Genomic DNA, 23,113 nt, shown 5'->3' with positions numbered 1-23,113 from the left:
TTAATTCAGGTGGAATGAAAAAGACCATATGGGAAGGGTTAAGGTAATAATGGAATGCCTGTTAGATAGACTGTTAGGACCCTTAAATGATGTCTTCAAAATAGATTTCCAAATATGGGAAATTTTTGTTTGTTTGTTTGTTTGTGACAGAGTCTCACTTTGTTGCCCAGACTGGAGGGCAGTGGCGTGATCTCGGCACACTACAACCTCCGCCTGCTGGGTTCAAGCGATTCTCCTGCCTCAGCCTCCTGAGCAGCTGGGATTACAAGCGCACACCACCGCGCCTGGCTAATTTTTGTATTTTTAGTAGAGACAGCATTTCTCTATGTTGGTCAGGCTGGTCTCGAACTCCTGACCTCGTGATCTGCCTGCTTCGTGATCTGCCTGCCTCAGCCTCCCAAAGTGCTAGGATTACAGGTGTGAGTCAGCTGGGGAAACGTTTTTATAGAATGTGCCAAGTGGGAAATCATTTTTATAGAATATTAATAACAGTAAATAATTTATAAAGAAAAAATTCTAAGAAAAACTAGAAGGAATATATAAAAATGTTATTAATTTGTAGGGTGATGATTGGTAGGCTTTTTGTGGTTTTTTTTGACACAAGGTCTTGCTCTCTTGCTCAGGTTAGAGTTCAGTGGCACGATTGATCATAGCTTACTGCAGCCTTAAACTCTTGGGCTCAAGCTAACTGCCCACCTCAGCCTCCTGAGTAGCTGGCACCATGGACATGTGCCATCATGCCCAGCTAATTTTTAAAATAATATTTGTAGAGGCAGGGTCTCACTATGTTACCCAGGCTGGTCCCGAACTCCTGGCCCCCAGCCACCCTCCCACCTCAGTTTCCCAAAGCACTGGGATTACAGGTGTGAGCCACTATGCCAGGCCCATATTGGATATTTCCTACATCAGGCATGTGTGTTATAATTGGGAAAAAAACACTGCTGTAAAAAAGAAAAGCCTGGTGAATAATGATATGGGCCATATAGTTATGGTTACTCTCAGATCCCGGGAAACCAGCATCCGTCACTTGTCCAGTGGCAGCAGCTCAGTTGTCTGGTGTCTTTCCCAGAGGACTCTGAACTCATCCTATGGCTTCCCACGTGACATACTGAACTCCACAAAAAAGGGTAAATCAGTAAGGGGAAATAAGCACTGAACAAGCACTGAACTGAGGCGCTCTCGGGAAATAAGCACTGAACAAGCACTAAACTGAGGCGCTCTCGGGAGTGAAGGGGCTGAGCTTAAGTTAAAGCCATGCCTTAGGGGGCTTGCAGAACATGCACATTCACAGCCTTTGTAGATTTCGCTGCAGATCTCAGACTTCTTCAGCAACCCAGGTAAATAATCACTTTAGGCGAACACACCTCAGTGAGAAACTGGTCCTTCACAGCATGGGCACCCAGGTGTGTGCTATGTGCAGTAGAGAGTGTCACTCTATGTGTAAATACATGTCTTTACTTGAAATCTACACCTCTCATCCATGTGACCTTCTTGTAGGCCGATCAAATGAAGAGGAGGAAACTTCTGATTCTTCTCTAGAAAAGCAAACTCGATCCAAATACTGCACAGAAACCTCTGGCGTCCATGGTGACTCACCCTATGGGTCGGGTACCATGGACACCCACAGTCTGGAGTCCAAAGCCGAAAGAATTGCAAGGTACAAAGCAGAAAGAAGGCGACAGCTGGCAGAGAAATACGGGCTGACCCTGGATCCCGAGACCGACTCTGAGTATTTATCCCGCTATACCAAGTCCAGGAAGGAGCCTGATGCTGTCGAAAAACGAGGAGGAAAAAGTGACAAACAGGAAGAGTCAAGCAGAGATGCAAGTTCTCCGTACCCCAGGACTGAGACGATGGGGCTCGGGACTTGTGCAGGTGAATCCAAGGACTATGCCCTCCATGGGGGTGACGGTGCTTCCGACCCGGAGGTGCTGCTGAACGTAGAAAACCAAAGACGAGGTCAAGAGCTGAGTGCCACCCGGCAGGCCCATGACCTGTCCCCAGCAGCAGAGAGTTCCTCAACCTTCTCTTTGTCTGGGCGAGACTCCTCCTTCACTGAAGTGCCACGGTCCCCAAAGCACGTGCACAGCTCCTCCCTGCAGCAGGCGGCCTCCCGGAGCCCCTCCTTTGGTGACCCACAGCTATCCCCTGAGGCCCGACCCAGGTAAGCATCCAGCCCACGCTAACCACCCTGAAGGCAGGAGAATACCTTCTTTTACCTCTCTGTGTGACAGGGTTTGGGTATTCTTAGCATCTTGTGGAGGTCGAGGCTCATTGGAGAAATATCATGGTATATGATTTTTTTTTTTTCCCGAAGACAGGGTCTCACTCTGTTGCCCAGGCTGGAGGGCAGTGACATGATCACAGCTTGCTGTAGCCTTGAACTCCTGGGCTCAAGCAGTCCTCCTGCCTCAGCCTCACAAGTAGCTGGAATCACAGGCACATGCCACCATGCCTGGCTAATTTTTACTTTTTTTTTTTTTTTTTTTTTTTAAAGACAGGGTCTCGCTATGTTGCCCAGGCTGACCACAAGAGATTCTCGTGTTCGACCTCCCAATGCGCTGGGATTACCGGCATTGGGAGGTCAAACAGGAGAGTCTCTTGCTTCACTAAAATGGACACAATACCGTACCTGCCCTAAGATTCTTACATTTTGGCCATGTCAAAACAGGTTCTACCAAAGCAGGAAGCCTCGTGTTCTATCTGTTTGTATGTTTCTTATGTTCTTTTTAAAAACAAATTGAACAAGTATCATGGGGACACTTTCATGGACCCCTCACTTCAGGACCCTCTTGCTGGATGTCTCACCCCCGTTTCATAGTTTGTCTTTTCACGGCCTTTCTGTAACCATATCAGAGACTGATGATTGTTGGTGATTGCTTCTGTTGCTGTGGTTAGAATCACAGAGCAGAAGAAGCACCACTAACTAGTGGAAGCATCTCAGCTCAGGGCACAGAAGTATCACTGCAATATACATGGAACAGAACTAGACTGCCTAGTTCTGTAAGTATATCACATACTAGGACACAGATATGTGTGAGAATCCCGCATTATAAAGATCAGCCATTAGAAAAACCACTGTGTAAAAGGATCCACTCAAGATAAGAGCAGCTCCCATTTGGAGAAATTGAAAAAGATATGAAATCAGAAAGTCAAATGACAGAAGAGAATATATGTTTACTTCCAAATTTAAATTTTAAAACCATGATGACCATATTAAAAATGCAATTTACTTAACTGTCCTGCTTAAAGATTTGGGATAATTGTCTAGGTGGATCTTAACTGTATTTTTCAGTTCAAACAAGCAATAACTTCCCAGGCGAATTGAGAAGGGATGAGAACCTAAGGTCAGGGAGATTCATTCTGAAAGAAAAAGACTCATATGTGAGAAACACCCTTATTTGTTTCCCATTGGGACAGAGGAGTGCACACCTGGTCATCTCTAAGTGGCAGGAACAAATGTGAAGCAGACCCTTGTGGTACTGAAATGTATTAACCCAAAGACCTGTCATTGCATACTCAAGCATCCAGACTGAAATATTTAGAGAGATCAGCTTCCAACAGAATTAAATACCATAGATCCCAAGGATCCATTCTGAGCATGCTTGTTCAGCCTTTCGCTTTAACTACTGGAAATGTAGGGACTGCGAGTTACTGTCTCATGTTTTGAAAAGAAGGTTTTTGTTTGAGAATTTGCATTTCATCATAGAAACCATGTTCTTGGTTTAGTTACTCTCTACCAAAGGAAGTTCTTCCTGTGTTTTGCAAGTAGGACAAAGAACCTAACAGACTCCAATTTAAAAAGAATATTAGAGATGTATAATTACACTGGTTTAAAAGAAATGAGGACTCTAATTTCAGATTGCCACATGATGGCAGCTGTTGAAGTCGTTATCACGGTATGTGAGTTAGTCACCTAGATCACGTATGATAGATTCTCAGTAAGATTTTAAATCAGTTGTAATAGTAATTAAGACTTTGTTGAGCATCCCAGGTAAAAGGACAGGATAATTCATATTTCGTATGAGTTAAAATCTTAATATTAAAAAATGTATATACCTTGTCTTAAGACCTAGAAAAAAGCACTGTCGACATATTTAGGCCTGTAACAAAATAAAGCGACTTCTTTATAGGTTATTTTGAAGATGCATATTACCTAGAAGTTTTCGTAAGCCAAGCCTTAGCTTCACAGCACTTTACTTTCATGAGAAAGACTTAAAAGAAGTGAGAAATTGTAAGGACTTCTAGAAGAGGTGCATACCTTCTTTTCTAAGCCATTTAAGGTATACAATTCTATGATTCATAGGCAAAGAAACCCAAATTAGTTTGTGTATTTATTAGGAAAATACCTGGGACATACATAAAGAGGGATGGAAAATGTGTGACAAATCTGACGTTTAAAACAATTAAGATTTACATTGTAATGACAGCAGTGATTCAGCTTGTAAAAATGGATTTACAAAGGATTAAAATTCTGCTTCGATAGTCTTTATCTAGAACCAGGAAATTCAAGTTTCAGAAAGTCATTTTCTGATTCCTGTTTAGGGGGAAGTAAGATGAACCAAAAAAAAAAAAAAATACATTGTAACCCAAAACAGTAACAAAAGAAACCTCCTTGGTGACCTAAATAACTGTATGTGAAAATAATAATGTCATCTGATATGGAAACATGTCACCGGAAACTTTAAAATTAACAAGTGAAGAGAAAAAGTATCCATAAATAATGTTTAATGCTGTGGGTTTTTGTGAAATTTTTCTGTCACTGAAATGGAATATTTTTCTCACTGCTGCACTCTCCCATCATCTAGCTCTGCCAAACTTTTTGGCTGTTAAATCTCTGAATCAGCTCATTCCCATTTAATCATTTTGTTCTGTGCTTGCTAGCAAGAGGCTGTCTTAATTAAATATGAATACAATGACACTCATGAATATACCATCAAAAGACCACCTATAGTGTCCTAAACATTCAGATGTGAGTCCCATCTCCAATGCTATTTTTGAATGTGCTCATGTACACTAACACCTGTACACACCTGTGCATATATACAGAATAATCATTAATTCTCATACTTCACTATACTATACTCATTAAGCATTATAGGGTAAAATAACAGTATTTAGGACAATATTTACCTGAGTAATACATTTATTTTATAATTCTTTAGTATTCAGTTTGTATGATAAAGAAGATTTTTTAAAAATTAGTTAATTGATTAGTTGATATTACAGATCTTTAACTCAGAAATTCTGTTAGATGCCCAGGAATTCAGATGGACACATTGCTCTGAAGAAAACTAAGAATACACAGAGTAACGAAATAAGTGAAGTAGAAAATAATAAGATCCTTCCAGCCCCATTCTCCAACTGTTACAAACCTGTAAACTTGGAATTTCAGAAATGGTATTATTTGCTGGAGAGGTAGTGTTACTGATTATGAACCATTCTTTGTTAATTCCACCACTGTGAATTTTAGAATAAAATTAAAAGGAATTTAGGTCCTATGGATTATTCAGATTTTTAAACATCTGAGCTTGAGCTTCTGCTACTACTAGAAATTCCAAATCCAAAGCTCTTGTTGAATTTGTTACTTTATGCATCTCATGTATCTATGTAAAGGAAATGTGCTGTGTTTGTTACTTTTATGAGTGGAGAAAGTCACTGTCTTCAGTCCTGCTGCTACCTTTGCTAAGCATCCAGCTGTCACTGTCTGTTCTCAGGAAACTATGTGACTGGCAAAGAGAGTGAAATGGAAGGTAGACCTCATTTATTTTCTGTCTTTCTTTCCTCTTTCTTTCTTTCTTTCTTTCTTTCTTTCTTTCTTTCTTTCTTTCTTTCTTTCTTTCTTTCTTTCTTTCTTTCTTTCTTTTCTTTCTTTCTTTCTTTCTTTTTTTCTTTCTTTCTTTCTTTCTCCCTTTTCTCTCTCTCTCTTTCTCTCTCTCTCCTCTCTCTCTCTCTCTCTCTCTCTCTCTCTCTCTCTGTCTCTCTTTCTTTTTTTTGATGGAGTCTCACTCTGACACCAGGCTGGAGTGCAGTGGTGCAATCTTGGTTCACTGCAACCTCCAGCTCCCGGGTTCAAGCAATTCTCCTGCCTCAGCCTCCCAAGTAGCTGGGACTACAGGCATGCGCCACCACGCCCAGCTCATTTTTGCATTTTTAATAGAGATGGGGTTTCACCATGTTGGCCAGGATGGTCTCCATCCCTTGACCTCAAGTGATCCACCTGCCTTGGCCTCCCAAAATGCTGGGATTACAGGCATGAGCCATGGCGCCCTGCCGGTAGACTTCATTTTCTAGTGGTGATCCACTCTAGAAAACCCTCGTTTGTTAGTTTTGTTTGTCATTACTGTACTGCAGCCCCTCACCATTCCTTTCTCCTTAGCTAATTGTGTCCTTAGTAGTCAGAACACGATATGCAGGTTTCATGCAGAGCTGAGGCTGACACTGGACCCCTGGGAGAATTGCCGTTGGTGGATGATGGTCTGGGCAGGGCTCCCATGGATGCCAGACAGCTGCGGATCCGCTCAGGAAATAGATCAGGGCACCCTCTGGAATGCAGCTTCTGCAACACCTTGACACGGTGCAGCCTGAGCCACTAAGAAAGGAAGGGGCTTGTGCTAGGCACTTGGAGTTTATTTCTGGTTGCATTTGCTCATCTCCCGATGAGAGGTTTTAGTCTAAAAACTGACTCCAGAGCCTCAAGCTCTCTTGGCTCAGTGTTCTGTTTCCATGCACTGAGAGAGGTGTCTGCAGGAGAGCATCGTGCTTGACCTTCCACGGTCCTGTGTCCACTAGCAGGCAGGTTTTGTGACACGGGCTGCGGGATTCAGGACAGCGCATCATGGGAAACACACATCTCGGGAGCCACTTTGTAAAGAACAGACCTCTAGGTCCTCCTAACAGCTTGTTCTATTACTGGAATGGAATTGGCTTCACCTTTCAGTCCCTGTACCCCCAAACACCTGTGCTCCCTGCCATACTCTAGAATCCCAGCTGTTAAAATAGATGGGTAAGTCACTCCCTTTTTATTTTCTTCATTTCGTCGTGTTCTTATTGGCAAGCGACAATTCTTATTCTCTCTCTTTTTTTTTTTTTTTTTTTTTGAGAAAAGGTCTTGCTCCGTTGCCCAGGCTGGAGGACAGTGACATGATCTCACTGCAGCCTTGACTTCCTGGGCTCAAGCATTCCTCCTGCCTCAGCCTCCCGAGTAGTTGGGACTTAACAGGTGCACGCCACTATGCCCGGCTGATTTTTGTATTTTTTGGTAGAGACGGGGTTTCACAATGTTGCTCAGGCTGGTCTGGAACTCCTGGCATTAAGCGATCCACCGCCTTGGCCTCCCAAAGTGCTGGGACTGCACACGTGAGCCACGGGGCCTGGCAGACAATTCCTATTCATTGGACCAAATATAAATATATCTTCTCAAACCCTAGCTACTATATACACTAGCTAAAAACTCAAAGGAGTGTGAGATTTTAAATGCAAAATTTTGTCCTTGAGCCTGTGTCCTTGCAGATTTTGTACCTGTGCGTATCTGCAGAACAGTCATTAGCAGTTTTTCCAAACAAGCGACTTTTAGCAAATTAACTGTTAATTTTAATGAGATTCAGAAGTTAATAGCCATTCTTAACATTTTATAATTAGAAGCTGGTATATAATTAGAGCTGGACACCCACATGGTGAGACTAATTTGACTGTGCTGGATTTGACTTCACTTTGGTAACAGGAAGCACTTTTTAGTCTGTAGACCCTTGGGAGTTGTAGGGAATTAAAGCTGATCATTATATACTATTATATACTTGGGGATACAACACAAGGGCAACCCCTGGCCTTTATGAAAACTTGGAGTGAGTTATTATTTCCTGGTAATATAATTCTCTGCCAGCCAGTTGCTGCGTCAAAACAGTTCTGATACACCTGAAGTCACCACTTCCTTGTTCTGGTCCCCCGTAACCCTATAAGCCTCTCCCCTTGTAGGTGACCTCTGCTCTGTGAAGGGTTGGCTCACCCCAAGATTCCACAAAATAAATTATCTGTTTGTTTATGAGAACAAGGCTTTTTAAGCACCATATGTAATACATGCATATAAATGCATGTATTTAGATCAGATTTCTGGAGGAGGGATTGTAAATAAGTTTGATGACTAAAAGAGAGGGATGAGGACAGAGTTGGAGGGGGAAGAGGGGGAAGAGAAGTAAGAAGGAGGGGGGGAGAGAGAGAAAAAAAACAGGATCATGTAGACAGGAGAGCACATGTACCTGGAACAATGGTTAGAAACTAACAAGGTGAAATTTAATAAAGTCCTGTATTTAGATGGAAAAAAAATCAGTGCACAAGTTCAAGATTGTGGAAACCTGATTTAACAGCAGTTCATGGGAAACAGACCTAGGAGTTTTAGTTGACAGCAAGTTCTTTATATGACTGCCAAAGTGATTAGTCCAATCTTGGGGGACATTAATGAAAGTGAGTCGCCAATAGCACAGGTAGGCAATAGTTCCCCTGCGTCCTACAGTGGTCAGATTACATCTGGGTATCTCTTTCTAATAGGGCCACTGACAAATATGTCCAGAAAAGAGTCCACCTTCCCATCTGCCCTGCTTTCTTGACCTTTCCAGGTTGTTTTTTGTTTTTGGTAACTTCTCTCTCCTTAACCCATGTATGCCTGAGGTTGCAATTTTTTGAATTTTTGCAATCAGACCTTGGTGATGTCCTTGAGCAGTAGAATATAAATAACTCCCACATGCTTAGCGTTCCAGTAGAGGAACACTAGGCATAAATGGGCTACTAGAAACTGGGACCATTTTTGGAGTCACTTCCACTTTCTTTGGTGTTTAGACTCTCGCACCAGTCTGCTCCCATTATCGTATTGTGAGTTTCCCAGAGACAGAGCTGGAGCTTGGCTTAGCTTGGCAAAGGGAGCCCCGATGTTATCAGTTTGGCTTCTGGGTTGCTAATGATTGTGCTAGAAGGGAAAAGAGGAGAAAGAGGTCATGAGCCAAATGAGGAGTCCCACAGATGCCACTTCACAGCCACCCTATGTCATAGGAAGGATAGTCAAATATCCAGCACCTAACGGGTACAAAAAATAGTTAGAAAGAATGAATAAGGCCTGCTTTGTGATAGCACAACAGGGCAACTATAGTCTAATAATTGTGCATTTTAAAATAACTAAAAGTATAATTCAATTGTTTGTAACACAAAGAATAAATACTTGAGGGGATGGATACCCCATTTTCCATGATGTGATTATTACACATTGCACGCATCAAAACATCTCAGGTACCCCATAAATACACACACTTACTATGTACCCACAGAAATTAAAAATTTAAAAAAAAGACACCAAATGCTAAGCACCCTAGATCATGGCTGTCATATCCAGAAGAGGACTTTAGCAATTTCGTAAGGATTTTTGCAGACACAGCACTGTAAATTTGGTATTAAGCTCTTCTGTAAGTCTAGTAAGGATGATTGCAGTGATAGCATTACTTTAGTAGAAGTTTTAAGAGATGGGCAGATACCTTGCGCTAGTCATTTTCATATCTCCTTCACTGCAACTGGGATATCTAACAATTTCAAGTGGCCTAGAAAATCATGTTTGAATGAATGTTCTGCTGTTTTCTGTTTGCTTAAAGTGTCATCAAACTATAGCAATGCTGTTCGACATAGCCAATCTGCGAACTGTTTATCAGCACACAACCTATGAGACACTTGCACCTGAATGTAAATTATGTATGGTTTCCTTCATTGAGAAAATGATGCTGTGAAGAAAATGTCAGCTGAACTACACAGCAGGTTTAGTGATGTTGTTAATTTCCCTTCTGGTGCGAGCCTTTTATCTAATCATGGAGCAGGGACATCGATCGGCGGAACACACTGTGAGCAGCACTTGTTTATGTGACAAGGCTCTTTCTACTTTGTCTGGAATTGGGGTTCTTGTATGTGGTCTGAGTCAGGCTGCTCACAAATATTATTAAACAGTAAATGCAAATCGTGATAAGTGAGCAGAAAATCATCGGCCACTTGTGGAGCATTGTGAACTGAGTCCACAGCCCTGAAAGGCTGATTCTAGTCTAGTCTTATGATGAAAGCTGTCAAGTCCCTATTTACCTTATTCTAGGAGTGATGGTTCAAATCAGGAGATGAGGGGATGCCAGTCCAGCCTCGCACCTTCCTCAGATTCCAGCATTTTCTGACAATTGTGCATCTGCACATATCTCCTCCCTCCCTCCTTTCTGGGCTGTGGTTATAGCATTCGAGCCTTCACTGAGATGAGCTCAAAGGGAGACTGGAAGAAATTGGTTATCTCACATATTTATCCTGTTTTTGCCCCCGGAAAATGCTACATTCTCGGTACTAAAGAGGTCCTTACTCTGTAACCCAATGATGACATATTTTTTAAATGAGGTATAATTTGCATCAGATACACAAATTTTAAGGATGCAGGTTGGTGAGTTTGGTAAATGTATAACCATTATCCCAGTCAGGATAGGAAACATTTCCATGATCCTTTGTGCCTCTGTCTACCAAAATTGATTCTTGACTCCATGTGCAAAGACTGGCATATCCTCACAGTATCCTGTGTTCAGTTCATTAGGTTGTATAAAGCAAATCTCCCACTGTTAATTTCTTAAGCAAACTTAATTTATCAAAAATAATTAAGCAAGACTTCATGAAATAATGTCACACAAGATTAAAAGAAATGAAGAGAAAATAAAAGAAAAATATCCACCATAATTCAGATGTGATCTCTCTTTTCCTTCATGTTTTTTTAAAAAACTCACCTGCTATTTTACTATCCTCCAAAACAATGCCCTCTGCACCCCTGAAGTAAGTTTTGTACTTTGATGGATGATATATTTTGAAATCGAGTTGGGCATCGCTTTGCCAACCCCTCAGTATTATGATCAGGCTGTGCTGCTCCAAGATGGAAAGCTCAGTCCATAACCTTCCACTGCCTGACTCCATTGATTTTTATGTTGTTCATTGGAGAAACAAAGGAAGAAGGTAATTGGGTTCTGCAGAATTCATAGGTAATCGGGTAACTCTGCTGACGGTGGTACTGGCACTAGAGAGAGATCCACATCCGGTCAGGGTTGTGGCTGTGACCGGGAAGTTCTTGGTGTCTTCCTTGCTTAACCTTGGAGTCCATGAACACTGGCATCCCAACCTCATTCTTACCCATTCAAGCCAAGGAAGCAGCCATTTTCCAGAATGTGGAAGCTTGTTGCTCTGGAAGGCTGGAAGGTGCAGGCTGGGGGTTCCTGCTGCACTGGGTCCAAGCCCCATCATTCTGTTACCAGTTGTGTGATTGCAGGCAGTTAATGTCCTTTTCCCTTGCACCTCACCGTCTGCATCTATAAAATGGGAACAAGAAGACCTCATAGAGTTGCTGTGGAATCATGCACCAGTTCGTCCATTCCACGAGCATGTGAGACCTGCTGTTCGCCACACATAGCTCTGAGTGCCGAGGAGATGAACATGAAGTCTCTCTCTCCAGAGGCTGTCACATCCTAGTGAGGAGAGAGGGCTGTAACGGAGCGGGCGGTAGGGGTGATGTTAGTGAGACCACAGATCGGGGAGGGCCTCAGAGCCACCGCAAGGGCTTTGGGTTTGGCGCTACTTCATATGTGGAGCCATAGGAGGGTTTGAACAAAAAGAATGACCCATCTGCCTTACATTTCAAAGCATTACACTGGCTGCTAAGCGGAAGATAGACTTTAGGGGGCCAGGATGAAAACAGGTAGAATAATGAGGGAGTCATCTTGGTAACATAGGTGAGAGACGGTGGTGGCTTGAACTAGAATGATGGCAGCACAGGTGGTGGAAAGAGGTTATATTTTGAAGGTAACCGGGAGAACTTGCTGATGAGGTAGGGGTGGGGTTTGAAAGAAACAGAGGAGTAAAAAGTGAGTCTCAGTTTTTTGGCCAAGGCAACTCGAAGCAGGGATTTGGCATAGGGAAGACTCCAGTACAAGCTGGGACAGAGGGAAGTTAAGAGTTCATTTTCTGGGCATGTAAATATAAGATGTCTATTAGACATCCAAGTTGAAATGTCAAGAGCACCTGGGGCTCTGTATAGTGGGGGTTAGGAGGAGAACTCAGCTAAGAAGTCTGATGGGGGAAGTGGGAGACGGAAGAGGGGAGTGACCAAAGTATAGATGCTGCTGCACGACTCAGAAGTGGCTGCATTCTGTGAGATCATCACTTCGCAGCGCCCAGGACAGCCTGTGCACCGTTGGTGTCTGATTTAGACCTCTCCTCATCCCTCTCTCATTTTCATTTTGTATGGCAGATAACCTCACCCAAATACGTGTCATAGCCAACCTCAAGGATCCTGAAACCCTTACTTGGAGAAATGCTTTTCTAGATCACTCCTGCTTTAAATGTACTAAAGACAAACTCAGGCCCTCCTAGAGAGGCTGGACTCACTCTGCTGAAAATCGCATGACTTCTGAATTGGGTCTCCTAAGTATTATGTCTTCAAAACATAAAAAGAGAAATTTGTAAACTTTCATTGCTGTGTTGACTATGAAGAAGGAAGAAGATAAGAAAAACATTTAAAAGACTTATTATGTCCTAGGCATGACACCTTCACATACATTTGTTATTTATTTTTTTATTTATTATTAGCGGCCGAGTCTCACTGTGTCTCCCAGGCTGGAGTGCAGTGGTGCAATCATAGCTCACTGCAGCCTCAAACTCCTGGGCTCAAAGGATCCTCGTGCCTCAGCCTCCTGAGTAGCTGGGTCTACAGACACATGCCACCACCTTTCATTAACTTTTTAATTTTTAAAATAGAGACAGTCTTGCTATGTTGCTCAGGCTGGCTCGAACTCCTGGCCTCAAGGGATCCTCCCGCTTCAGCCTCCAAAAGGGCTGGGATTACAGCAGGCGTGAGCCACCATACCTGGCCTGTTTGTTTCTTATTACATACATTCGGATTTATTTTACAGATGTTCCTCAACTTACGATGGGGTCACATCCCAATAAATGCATCATAACTTGAAAATATTGCAAGTGAGAAAAACAAAGGAAACATTAAGTCAAAAATGCGCTTAATACATCCAACCTACCTCAGCCATGCTCAGAACACTCACGTTAGCTTGGATTTGTACAGAGCCATCTGGCCATGCAGCACACTATAGGGACGGGTCGTTCCCCCTACGGTTGTGTGGCTGGTGGCAATCTGGGAGCGGCGGCTCACTGCCTCCGCCCAGCATCGCAGGGGAGCGTCACACCACACACCACCAGCCCAGGAAAAGAACAGAATTCACAACTCTAAGCACAAGCGCTCCTGAATCCCTATCGCTTCCACAACATCTTAAAGTCAATAAATCTTACATTGTAAGTCGGAGACTGTCTATACACTCAGACTTCGAGTATTCTCCACCCTGGCGGTAGTCCTTTGGTTTTTGGCTGGTTCCATATCTCAGGTGTAACAAGCAAATGCAGCCCAGCAAGTCCCCTGTGTCTGTGTGGGATTTCCATTTTATAAATACTGACCCAACATGCTTCCACAAGCCCCTGATGGAGTTTGATGGTGATGCTGACCAAGTTTTATTCTTGTATTGCACTTTGTTTACAAAGCCCTCTGTTATACAGAAAGCATTCAGCCTAAACATAACCCTGTGAAGGTGGAAGATTCGTTATAGGAACTTGATGTCATTTCCAACAGCAGGCGTCTGCTGGCCCCTCTTCCCCTCTGCACGCTGGACTGAGTTGTGCTGCCTTTGTTCCTGGCTGCGGGTGATGTGCCAAACTCTCCCATCAAATAAAAGTTGAGAAATTGGACCCTTTGTAGTTGGAAATGAAATGGCTCTAGATACAGCTTCACTTTTTATTTGCTGTGGGCAAAATTGATGTGATGCAGAGGATTGGGAGGTGGGGTGATAGTTTTAGAAGTAGCAAGGCCGGAGGATCTTACTGGAGAAACAGATCAGTCCAAGCCCAGACTGAGACAGAGGTCAGTGGTTACAGCAAGATGTACAATAGCGGTTCCAGATACCTGCCTGTCCCCTCCAACCAAAACTCAAACCAAAATGATTTTAGAAAATTAAGTTGATTATAACTCTTATTTTCTTTTAGAAATTGCTTTGAGCTGGAATGTGTTTCCAGCCTGGTGCTGAGAAATTCTTGCAGATGGGCTCATAAAGTTTTGAGCTGGTAAACATTGTAACTAGCCTGTAGAATTTCCTTTTTTCCCCTACATTGTAAGAGGAGGCAGGGCAGTAATCTGAGTGTTCCTCTTGTGACTTGCTTTACATTGTTAAAACCAGGTTGTCCTTAACCATGATGTTTCTCTAAAATACCTTCAGCCTAGTGTAATTACTCATTCACATTCTGCTTGGCATCATACTCAGTCGTGTGTTGAGGAATGAATGTGTGGATTATATATGACCTTGCCTACCTGCGGTATAGGTTTTTAATGGCTATGTTGATTTATGATTCATTTTCGTCGTTCCTTAGCTCATTACTTGGACATACTAGGAGCTCAATAAATATCGGCAGAATGGACCTGAATTAGTACTTGTAACTCTTGTGTTGGTCACATTATTCAGTGATAATTATAAAAGGAAAATGTGTAATAGTAACTAAAAATGTGATCTCATTGATTTTTTTTAATTTTATTTTTATTTATTTTAATTATCTTCTTTATTTGAAATGTGTTGTTTTACGTGGATGCTATTTTTATATTAGGCTATTTACCAATGTGCCACTGCAAAATTTATGGAAATTAAATTACCTTTTACTTTTAGTCAGCTGCTTACAAGAGAATTGCCTGGTATTTGAGGCCAGAGTGTGACTATAACAGACTCCATTCTTTTTTCTTGAGACCGAGTCCTGCTGTTGTCGCCTGGGCTGGGGTACAGTGGCACAATCTCAGCTCACTGCCACCTCCACCTCCCGGGTCCCAGCAATTCTCCTGCCTTAGCCTCCCGAGTAGCTGGGATTATAGGTGCACACTACCACACCCGGCTAATTTTTTGTATTTTTAGTAGAGACGGTTTCAACATGTTGGCCAGGCTGGTCTCAAACTCCTAACCTCAGGTGATTCACCCACCCCGGCCTCCCAAAGTGCTGGGATTACAGGTGTGAGCCACTGCACCCGGCCAACTGACTCCTTTCTAATAATTTAAAATTACTTGTGAAAACACATGATTTAATGGCCTTAGATACATTTATTTTTACCTCTTGATTTTAGTAGCGAGCCACATGTCCTGGAAACTCCGTGAAGTGAATATAAACTCTATAGCAAAATGTGCTTATACATTTTCAAAAGCCAGAATTATTCTTTTTTTTTTCTATAATATTTATATTTGTTTATTTTTTTTAAGTTTTAATTTAGGTTCAGGGGTACACGTGCAGATTTCTTATGTAGGTAAATTGTCACAAGGCTTTGGTGTATGAAATATTTTGTCACCCAGGTAATAAGCACAGCAGCCAACAGGCTGTATTTCAATCCCTGTCCTCCTGCCTCTCTCCTCCCTCAGGTGGGCCTTCTGCTGCTCCCTCTTTGTGACCATGCGTACTCCATGTTTAACTCTCACTTATAAGTGAAGATTATTCTTAATAAAAATCAGCCTTTAGGTTTTAAGTTATGGTAAAGTCTGTGTATGTGTTGACATTTTAATAGAGATTATCTGGTTTTGTTTTTTGTACACAATAGTACAGGGAAACCCAAACATGAGTGGTTTCTCCAGAAAGATTCCGAAGGGGACACACCTTCACTTATCAACTGGCCGTCCAGGTACCCGCACGCCGACCTCTGGGGTGTGCGTGCATGAGTGTTGCTTCTTCCCGCCTGACCTGCGGTTCCACACATCAGCTAGCACCCACTCTCCTCTTGCCCTTTTTAATACCGGTGCACTTGAAAATCATGTGGAAGTCACTTTCAAATCATTTGCTTTTCTCCTCCACATGCCCTAATCCATGCTGATAGTATCTCTCCTTCCTCTTCTTTTTCAATCTTTCTTGATTGACAAACCTTTTCCTTGACCTTTTGCTTTTCCCTTCTCACCAACTCACATAGGACTGGCCAGTGCGGGGCAGTAGTGAGCACCCAGCCAGGCCCTGGGCTGCTTTCCTGAGCTGACTCACACTCACCAGCCTGCGTCTGCTCAACTCCCCACTGCTCCCAGCCCTTCCAACCTCCTTGCTTTCATATCTCCTCATCTCTAAACCAGAAGTTAATTTTCAACAGTTAAATTTAGGACATGTGGTTTTAAAAGCAAACAAAACCTCCTATCATTTCATTTTTAAGACTGGGGGCAGGGAGAGGCGGAAGGAGTCAGAATGAGTAAGTCATGGAAGGACAAAGCTCCCCACACAGAGTTTCTGACAGTCACTTTGTTCTCGGCTGAGGACAACATGCAGATTGTCTCTGATCAGAAGTGCGCATTCCACAGGAGAACTGGAGCCGTGCATCAGTCTCCTTTTGATTAACAAAAGTTTTAAGTATGAAAACCTCCAACACTGGCTCGTTTCTGAGCAAAATAACAACACAGAATGTTTTCTTTTCCTGAGTTGTTCATAGTCACCACCTATATGTGTGTCTGTGTGGATTTTCCTTTAATGACGCATATATAGATGCCCTGCCTCTTATGTTAAAAAAAAAAATAGGAGTTTTTATCAAATTTAGCAGGGTGCACTTGTCATTAAATAAACTATTCTTTTCCATACAGTGCACATCATAAATAATTTCTTTTGCCAATTAGGCTTAAGTAAGGGGTCTACATTCCTCTGCCTGCAAGAAATCCCTTTTCCCACTCCAAAAGCCCTCTTTACTTTTTAAAACTGAGCCCTAATCAGTTTTCCATTCTCAAGTAGTTGGAATTATGTCTCCTTTCCCACTACATGGTACTTCAAAAAGCAAAAATAAGAACTAGATAACACTATTAAATGTTTACTCTTTGCTTAGCACTAAACCATGTGCTTTGCAAATGTCACATTACACTATGTCACTATTATTTCCATTTAAAAGGTGAAGAGACTGAGGCTTACTTAGGGCAGGTGAGTTGCCCAGCACCACCCAGGCCAATCTGACTGAGCCGGAATCTGAGCAGAGGTCCGATCCCACCCCACGGTCAGAGCTCTTGCTTTCTTTGTTTTGCAGTAATGGAAAAAGGTCTGTAGCTTTTGAAAAGGATGCCAGTTTTGCTCTCAGATATTTGAATATCTTTAGAAACAACTGGAGCAATTTCTCTTTATTTTTTATTTTATTTTTGTTTTTTAGAGACAGAGCCTCTCTCTGTTGCCTATGCTGGAGTGCAGTGGTACAATCATAGCTCACTGCAGCCTCAAACTCCTGGATTCAAGTGGGCCTCCTGCCTCAGCCTCCTAAGTAGCTGGGACTATAGGCACACGCCACTGCACCTAACTATTGTTTTTCACTTTTGTAGAGACAGGATCTCACTATGTTGCCCAAACTGGCCTCAAACTCCTGGCCTCAAGTGATCCTCCTGCCCAGGCCTCCCAAAAGGTTGGGATTAACAGGCATGAGCCCCAGGGCCAGGCAGCTCTTTTGGGATTCGTTTTTGACTAAGAGCATAACAGCAGGAGAGGGGGATGGTGGTGGGAAATGTTCACTTCATTAATTCTGTCAGCAACTCTCTTTTCTCTAACATTCTTTGGCGCTAGAATTATTCATAATGATGCCCAAACTGGCCACGTGCCTTCTCAATGAATGAATATACTCTGCATTGCATGAAAAAGCTTGTGAATGTCTAATTGAGTGCTTTAAAAGAGAGGCGGTTGTTGTATCTTGAACTAAATGAAAAGCGTAAATAATCGTGAGTGCCCTTACATTTTCAGGAGGCAATGAAATTACAACGTTTGGTCAATAGGTGTCTGTATGCCAGGAACCTTTCCCCACAGTCCATGTTCCGGGCCTGTGCGTGAGGAAAGCTTCCTGATTCAAGGGACCAGCCTCATTGTGCCCTAATGCATACTGGTGGTGTATATTAATGCATTTTTCTGTGGCTTCTGGGTATTTATTTGGTCAGAAGGGACCCATTCTCCCCCAGGATAGCATCTGACCCCTAACAGCTTTTACAAGGGTTACAGTTAGTTTTGCACCACCTGGGCTTACATATACAAATTGGAAACTCAACTTAGGATCATCTGACAAGTAGTTGACATTAGACACCAAAATGCTTTTTCACAAGTTATTTTCTCTCGGGGTCGGTTTCCATTCGCTGGTAATCTGGGATCTACGCTTGCTTTCCTCCTGTGAGGCCGTTACCGCACTTTGCAACTTAAATCCTTTTTCTTTCTTAAAGAGTTAAAGTTAGAGAAAAATTGGTGAAAGAGGAAAGTGCTCGAAACAGCCCTGAACTCGCCTCAGAGTCCATAACTCAGAGGAGACACCAGCCAGCGCCAGTCCATTACCTGTCATTTCAGTCCGAGCACTCGGCCTTTGATAGGGTCCCCAGCAAGGCTGCAAGCTCTGCACGACGGCCAATCCGTGGCTATGTCCAACCCGCGGATACCGGTCACACCGCCAAGCTGGTGACACCAGAAACCCCAGAAACCCCAGAAAATGTATCTGAGTGTAGCTGGGTAGCATCAGCCACCCAGAATGTCCCCAAACCTCCTACCTTGAAGGTTCTAGAAGGTGATGGAAGGGGTAGCCCAGTTCTCCATATCTGCGAGTTAAAAGCAGAAGAAGAAGGAGGAGGAGAAGAAAAAGAAGAAGATGTGCTCTTCACTGAAGCTCTCGAGCAAAGCAAGAAAACCTTACTGGCTTTGGAGGGTGACGGGCTTGTGAGAAGCCCAGAAGATCCCTCTAGAAACGAGGACTTTGGTAAGCCTGCTGTGAGCACAGTCACCTCAGAGCATCAGAAAGAACCGGAAAGCATGGCGCACCCCCATCAAGCTCAGCACCAGCCCACCGAGAGGACAGGCAGGAGCGAGATGGTTCTCTACATTCAAAGTGAGCCTGTGTCCCAAGACGCCAAACCAACTGGTCACAACAAGGAAGCCTCGAAAAAGCGCAAGGTCCGTACCCGCTCTCTGTCAGATTTCACAGGCCCCCCTCAGCTCCAGGCCTTGAAGTATAAGGACCCAGCTTCCAGGAGAGAACTGGAGCTGCCCAGCTCCAAGACTGAAGGGCCCTATGGGGAGCTCAGCATGCTGGACACAAAGGTCTCTGTCGCCCAGCTCCGAAGTGCATTCCTGGCATCTGCCAACGCCTGCAGGAGACCTGAACTGTAGGTGATGCTTCACACGCCCTCCAGCTGTGTCACTTGCACGTCCCTGGCAGAATGATTCACTCCTCGACCTGTGTTGTGTTCTGCATTGAATCATATTAGCTTAGCTCACAAGTGTGTGCAGGGCGACTATGTGGAAAATGGCTCAAAAACTACCACTCTGCTTCTGCCTACTAATGGGGAACTAGCGGATTGGGTCTCTGGAATGTCTCCTTCCTTACCTGCATGGTAGAGGCATGAAGAGGGGTTTGGCGGTGTCTGTGCCTTGACTCACAGAGATGCATAATCCTTTGCTGTCTTCTCTTTCTCTGTCTTCATTTGCCTTCCTTATACTCTCTGCCCTTTGATTCTAAAAGCAAATCACGGGTGGAGAGGTCGGCCGAAGGACCTGGCTTGCCCACCAGTGTGGAACGGGAGAGAGGGTCCCGGAAACCAAGACGCTATTTTTCTCCTGGTGAAAGTAGAAAAACTTCCGAGAGATTTAGAACCCAACCTATAACTTCAGCAGAACGAAAGGAATCAGATAGGTAGGCATGCGTATGTGCGGTTTCCTGGTCCAGGAACATGGCAATGACACAGAAGTTTTACCACACTGATGGCCTTGATGCTATTTATATAGGATGCTGTCGATTCCATAAGTTCTTCCGTCTAATCTATAAGCATTATTTATTTGGCTTATTTAAAAGTCTTTTTAAAGAATGTTAGCCTTTACAGTGGTATTATGATACACACAATTTTACATTGCATTCAGATAAGAAGTAAGAAAATTGTTTTTCTTCATTTAATATTTTTCATATTTTTTACTTTCTTGTTAAATTAGATTCCAGATTGCATGTTCACCAGATTTTACAGGGAAAATAACTGAGGAATTTTATATTCATTTTCTAAATGTTCGTCTACTTGTTGTATTTGAGTTTTAAACTAAAGTGTCATATACTATTGCATAAAACATGGTAAGATTTGTCTAGAAAATTGTCATCAGTGGTGTTTAATAAGTTGTTCTTGTGCCTGGTCTCTCTCCACGGGGTGTGTATTTGGCTGGGATTGTGTGCACACACGCTCCAGTGTCACTTCACAACTGTATGTGTGTTTTCACAACTAGAATTGCTACCAGGAGATTTTTTCTTAAAAGAATTTAATTGCATTTTTATTTTTACTTTCAATATGATGTTTTATTTCGATCTTCTGCTCCCACCTGCTAATTTATTATTATTTGCTAATGTCTTTCCTAGGTGCACTTCACATTCAGAAATGCCAGCTATCGATGGCAAGTACCTGTTTCCCTGTTTTTCCTTCTTCTTTATTGTCTCATCTAGACTGGATTTAATAATCAGGTTTTTGGCTTTTTGAGAGAATAAGATGATGGAGCATCTTGTCTCCCTTTGCTGCAGGTTTTCATTCTGTGAATATAATAAAATCTAGTTGAAATTTTCAGACGAGCTTTCCCTTCTTTCTGAGCACAGTTAGAGAATCATACAGTGACCAGTATAAAAACAACAAATTCAAACCAAAGGAGCAGGTTCTTCTTGTTGTGCTGCTGCTACTATTTAAAAATAAAAGAAATTCCCCCCATAAAATATATTCGTGAAATCTCGATTGGACTAACGTTAGAGTAGAAATCCTTGGACAGAGTTTGCTTTGGTTTGGCTGGGTTGAATTGCAAGGGAAATTAGTACCTTTTCACTGAGCAGAAAGAACGGGCTCCCTGCAAGGGGAAACTACCACCAATTATTATTTTGGTGCACCTATTCTTGTATTCAAAGATTTCTAGGTTAGCCCTGAAAGATTTTTTGGAGACCGAACTTAACCTTTTCTAATGATGTCCGGTTTTTAATTTGTGGCTTTTTGCAGATGAAGAAAAGGTGGATGAACGCGCCAAGCTAAGTGTTGCCGCCAAGAGGTTGCTTTTCAGGGTAAGCCGTGCTGACGTGCTTGAATAGAGATCACTACTGGGTACAGTAATCCCAACTACTTGAGAGCCCAAGGCAAGAGGATCACTTGAGGTCAGGAGTTTGAGACCAGCCTGGGCAACATAGTGAGACCCAGTCTCAAAAAAAATAAAAATTATCAGCCTTAGGGAGGGAGAATCTTGTGGACCCAGCCTACTTCATGCACCTCTGGGTATGCTAAGGCCCTCCCGGCTTTGGCCCACCTGTTGTTTTCTTCCTAATCTTTGACTGGTTTGTGGCCACCTCGTGCACACAGCATGAGTGTACACTTCTGACAATGATACGAGGTGCTCATTAGTGACCCCTCCTGTAGGTCCTGTAGGAGAACAGAGTAAAGACTTTTTACTGCCCTCATTTCCTTTCCTTGAATTTCTTTGTTATTTTTAAATTTTTTTAGAGATAGGGTCTCACTCTGACACTCAGGTTTGAGTGCATCAATGTGATCATAGCTCACTGCAGCCTCAACCTCCCAGGCTCAAGTGATGTTCTCACCTCAGCCTCCCAAGTAGCTGGGACTACAGGCCTGTGCCAGCTTGCCTGGCTAATTTACGCATTTTTTTGTAGAGATGGGGGGTCTCACTTTGTTGCCCAGGCTGGTCCTGAACTCCTGGCCTCCAGCAGTCTTCCCTCCTTGGCCTCCCAAAGTGTGGGATTACAGGCATGAGCCACCATGCCCAGCTCTTTCCTTGAATTTATAAGGGTTCCACAATGTTTCTAATCTTAGGAGATGGAAAAATCTTTTGATGAACAAAATGTTCCAAAACGACGCTCAAGAAATGCGGCTGTGGAGCAGAGGCTACGCCGTCTGCAGGACAGGTCCCTCACCCAGCCCATCACCACCGAGGAGGTGGTCATCGCAGCCACGTAAGTGCCCACAGGACTTCTCAGCCTTGGCTGTAATGTCTTTTTTTAAAAAATATATACATTTAAAGAGTGTTCAATGAAAATGAGGCATTGGGGAGGTGGTTTAGCTAAAAGCCACAGAGAAGTTAGTACTAAGGGGTTTTGTTTACTGTGGTCTCTCTAAACTGTAATGGGATGTGTATCTTCTAGAAAAACTTGAAAGGAGTTTTTGTTCTATTTTGTTTCTGTCTCTGCATATTGGTGTTTTAAAAATCTCTTTGACAACGGAAAATAGAAACATGAAACTTGGTGGATTCCTGTGATGAAACCCAGCTTCCACGGTCACCCGCTCCTGGCCCCCTCCTGGCCGGTGATGCTCAGCCCGTGTCCCATTCACTTCCCCTTTCCTCCTGTGCTATTTTCAAGCAAACACTAGAGGTCTTACCATTTCATCCATAAATATCCCAGTATGCCCTTCTAAAAGATAAGGGTTTGTTTTGTTCTTAATTGCCAAAAATCTCTTTTCTTTTCTTTTTTTTTTTTTTTTTTTTTTTTTTTGAGACAGAGTCTCACTCTGTCACCCAGAATGGAGTGCAGTGACAGGATCTCGGCTCACTGCAACCTCTGCCTCCTGGGTTCAAGCGATTCTCCTGCCTCCACCTCCCGAGTAGCTGGGATTATAGGTATGTGCCACCACACTCAGCTAATTTTTGTATTTTTAGTAGAGATGGGGTTTCACCATGTTGGCCAGGCTGGTCTCAAACTCCTGACCTCAGGGGATCCACCTGCCTCAGCCTCCCAAAGTGCTGGGATTAATTGCCAGAAATTTCTAAAAATTAAATTGCAGTTTGATAACTTTCCAAACAACTGGAAGTTCGTTTTGAATAACATCTTTCAATATATTCAGAATTAATTTCCCAGAGTAGTTCATTCAGAGATCATTGCTTCAATCAACTGAAAATTTTCATTATTTTTTGAGGGGGCGTTGTTTGTTTTTTTGAGACAGTGTCTCACTCTGTCACTCAGGCTGGAATGCAGTGCGCCATCTTGGCTCACTACAGCCTCAACCTCCTGAGCTCAATTGATCCTCCAACCTCAGCCTCCCAAGTAGTT

At 43.0% G+C, this 23,113-nt stretch overlaps 1 protein-coding gene across 7 annotated transcripts in view; it reads left to right on the top strand.

Annotated features, from left to right (window-relative positions):
* Positions 1 to 23,113, top strand: part of SVIL (supervillin) — a 182,247-nt gene that overhangs the window by 90,725 nt on the left and 68,409 nt on the right. For 3 of the 7 annotated variants that reach the window (XM_073018832.1, XM_073018834.1, XM_037983436.2), the window contains exons 6-12: positions 1,498 to 2,164; positions 15,668 to 15,748; positions 18,279 to 19,208; positions 19,565 to 19,735; positions 20,441 to 20,475; positions 21,060 to 21,121; positions 21,882 to 22,021. In XM_073018832.1, the coding sequence (XP_072874933.1) occupies positions 1,498 to 2,164; positions 15,668 to 15,748; positions 18,279 to 19,208; positions 19,565 to 19,735; positions 20,441 to 20,475; positions 21,060 to 21,121; positions 21,882 to 22,021 (2,086 nt within the window). The remainder of the gene's footprint in view (positions 1 to 1,497; positions 2,165 to 15,667; positions 15,749 to 18,278; positions 19,209 to 19,564; positions 19,736 to 20,440; positions 20,476 to 21,059; positions 21,122 to 21,881; positions 22,022 to 23,113) is intronic. The other 4 variants (XM_073018836.1, XM_073018837.1, XM_073018833.1 and 1 more) reach the window with 3 other exon arrangements.

Source organism: Chlorocebus sabaeus, chromosome 9 (assembly GCF_047675955.1).
Source record: "Chlorocebus sabaeus isolate Y175 chromosome 9, mChlSab1.0.hap1, whole genome shotgun sequence".
Classification (NCBI taxonomy): Eukaryota; Metazoa; Chordata; class Mammalia; order Primates; family Cercopithecidae; genus Chlorocebus; species Chlorocebus sabaeus.
The sequence above is the reverse complement of the archived record's forward strand: the minus strand, read 5'-3'. Positions and strand labels throughout refer to the sequence as shown.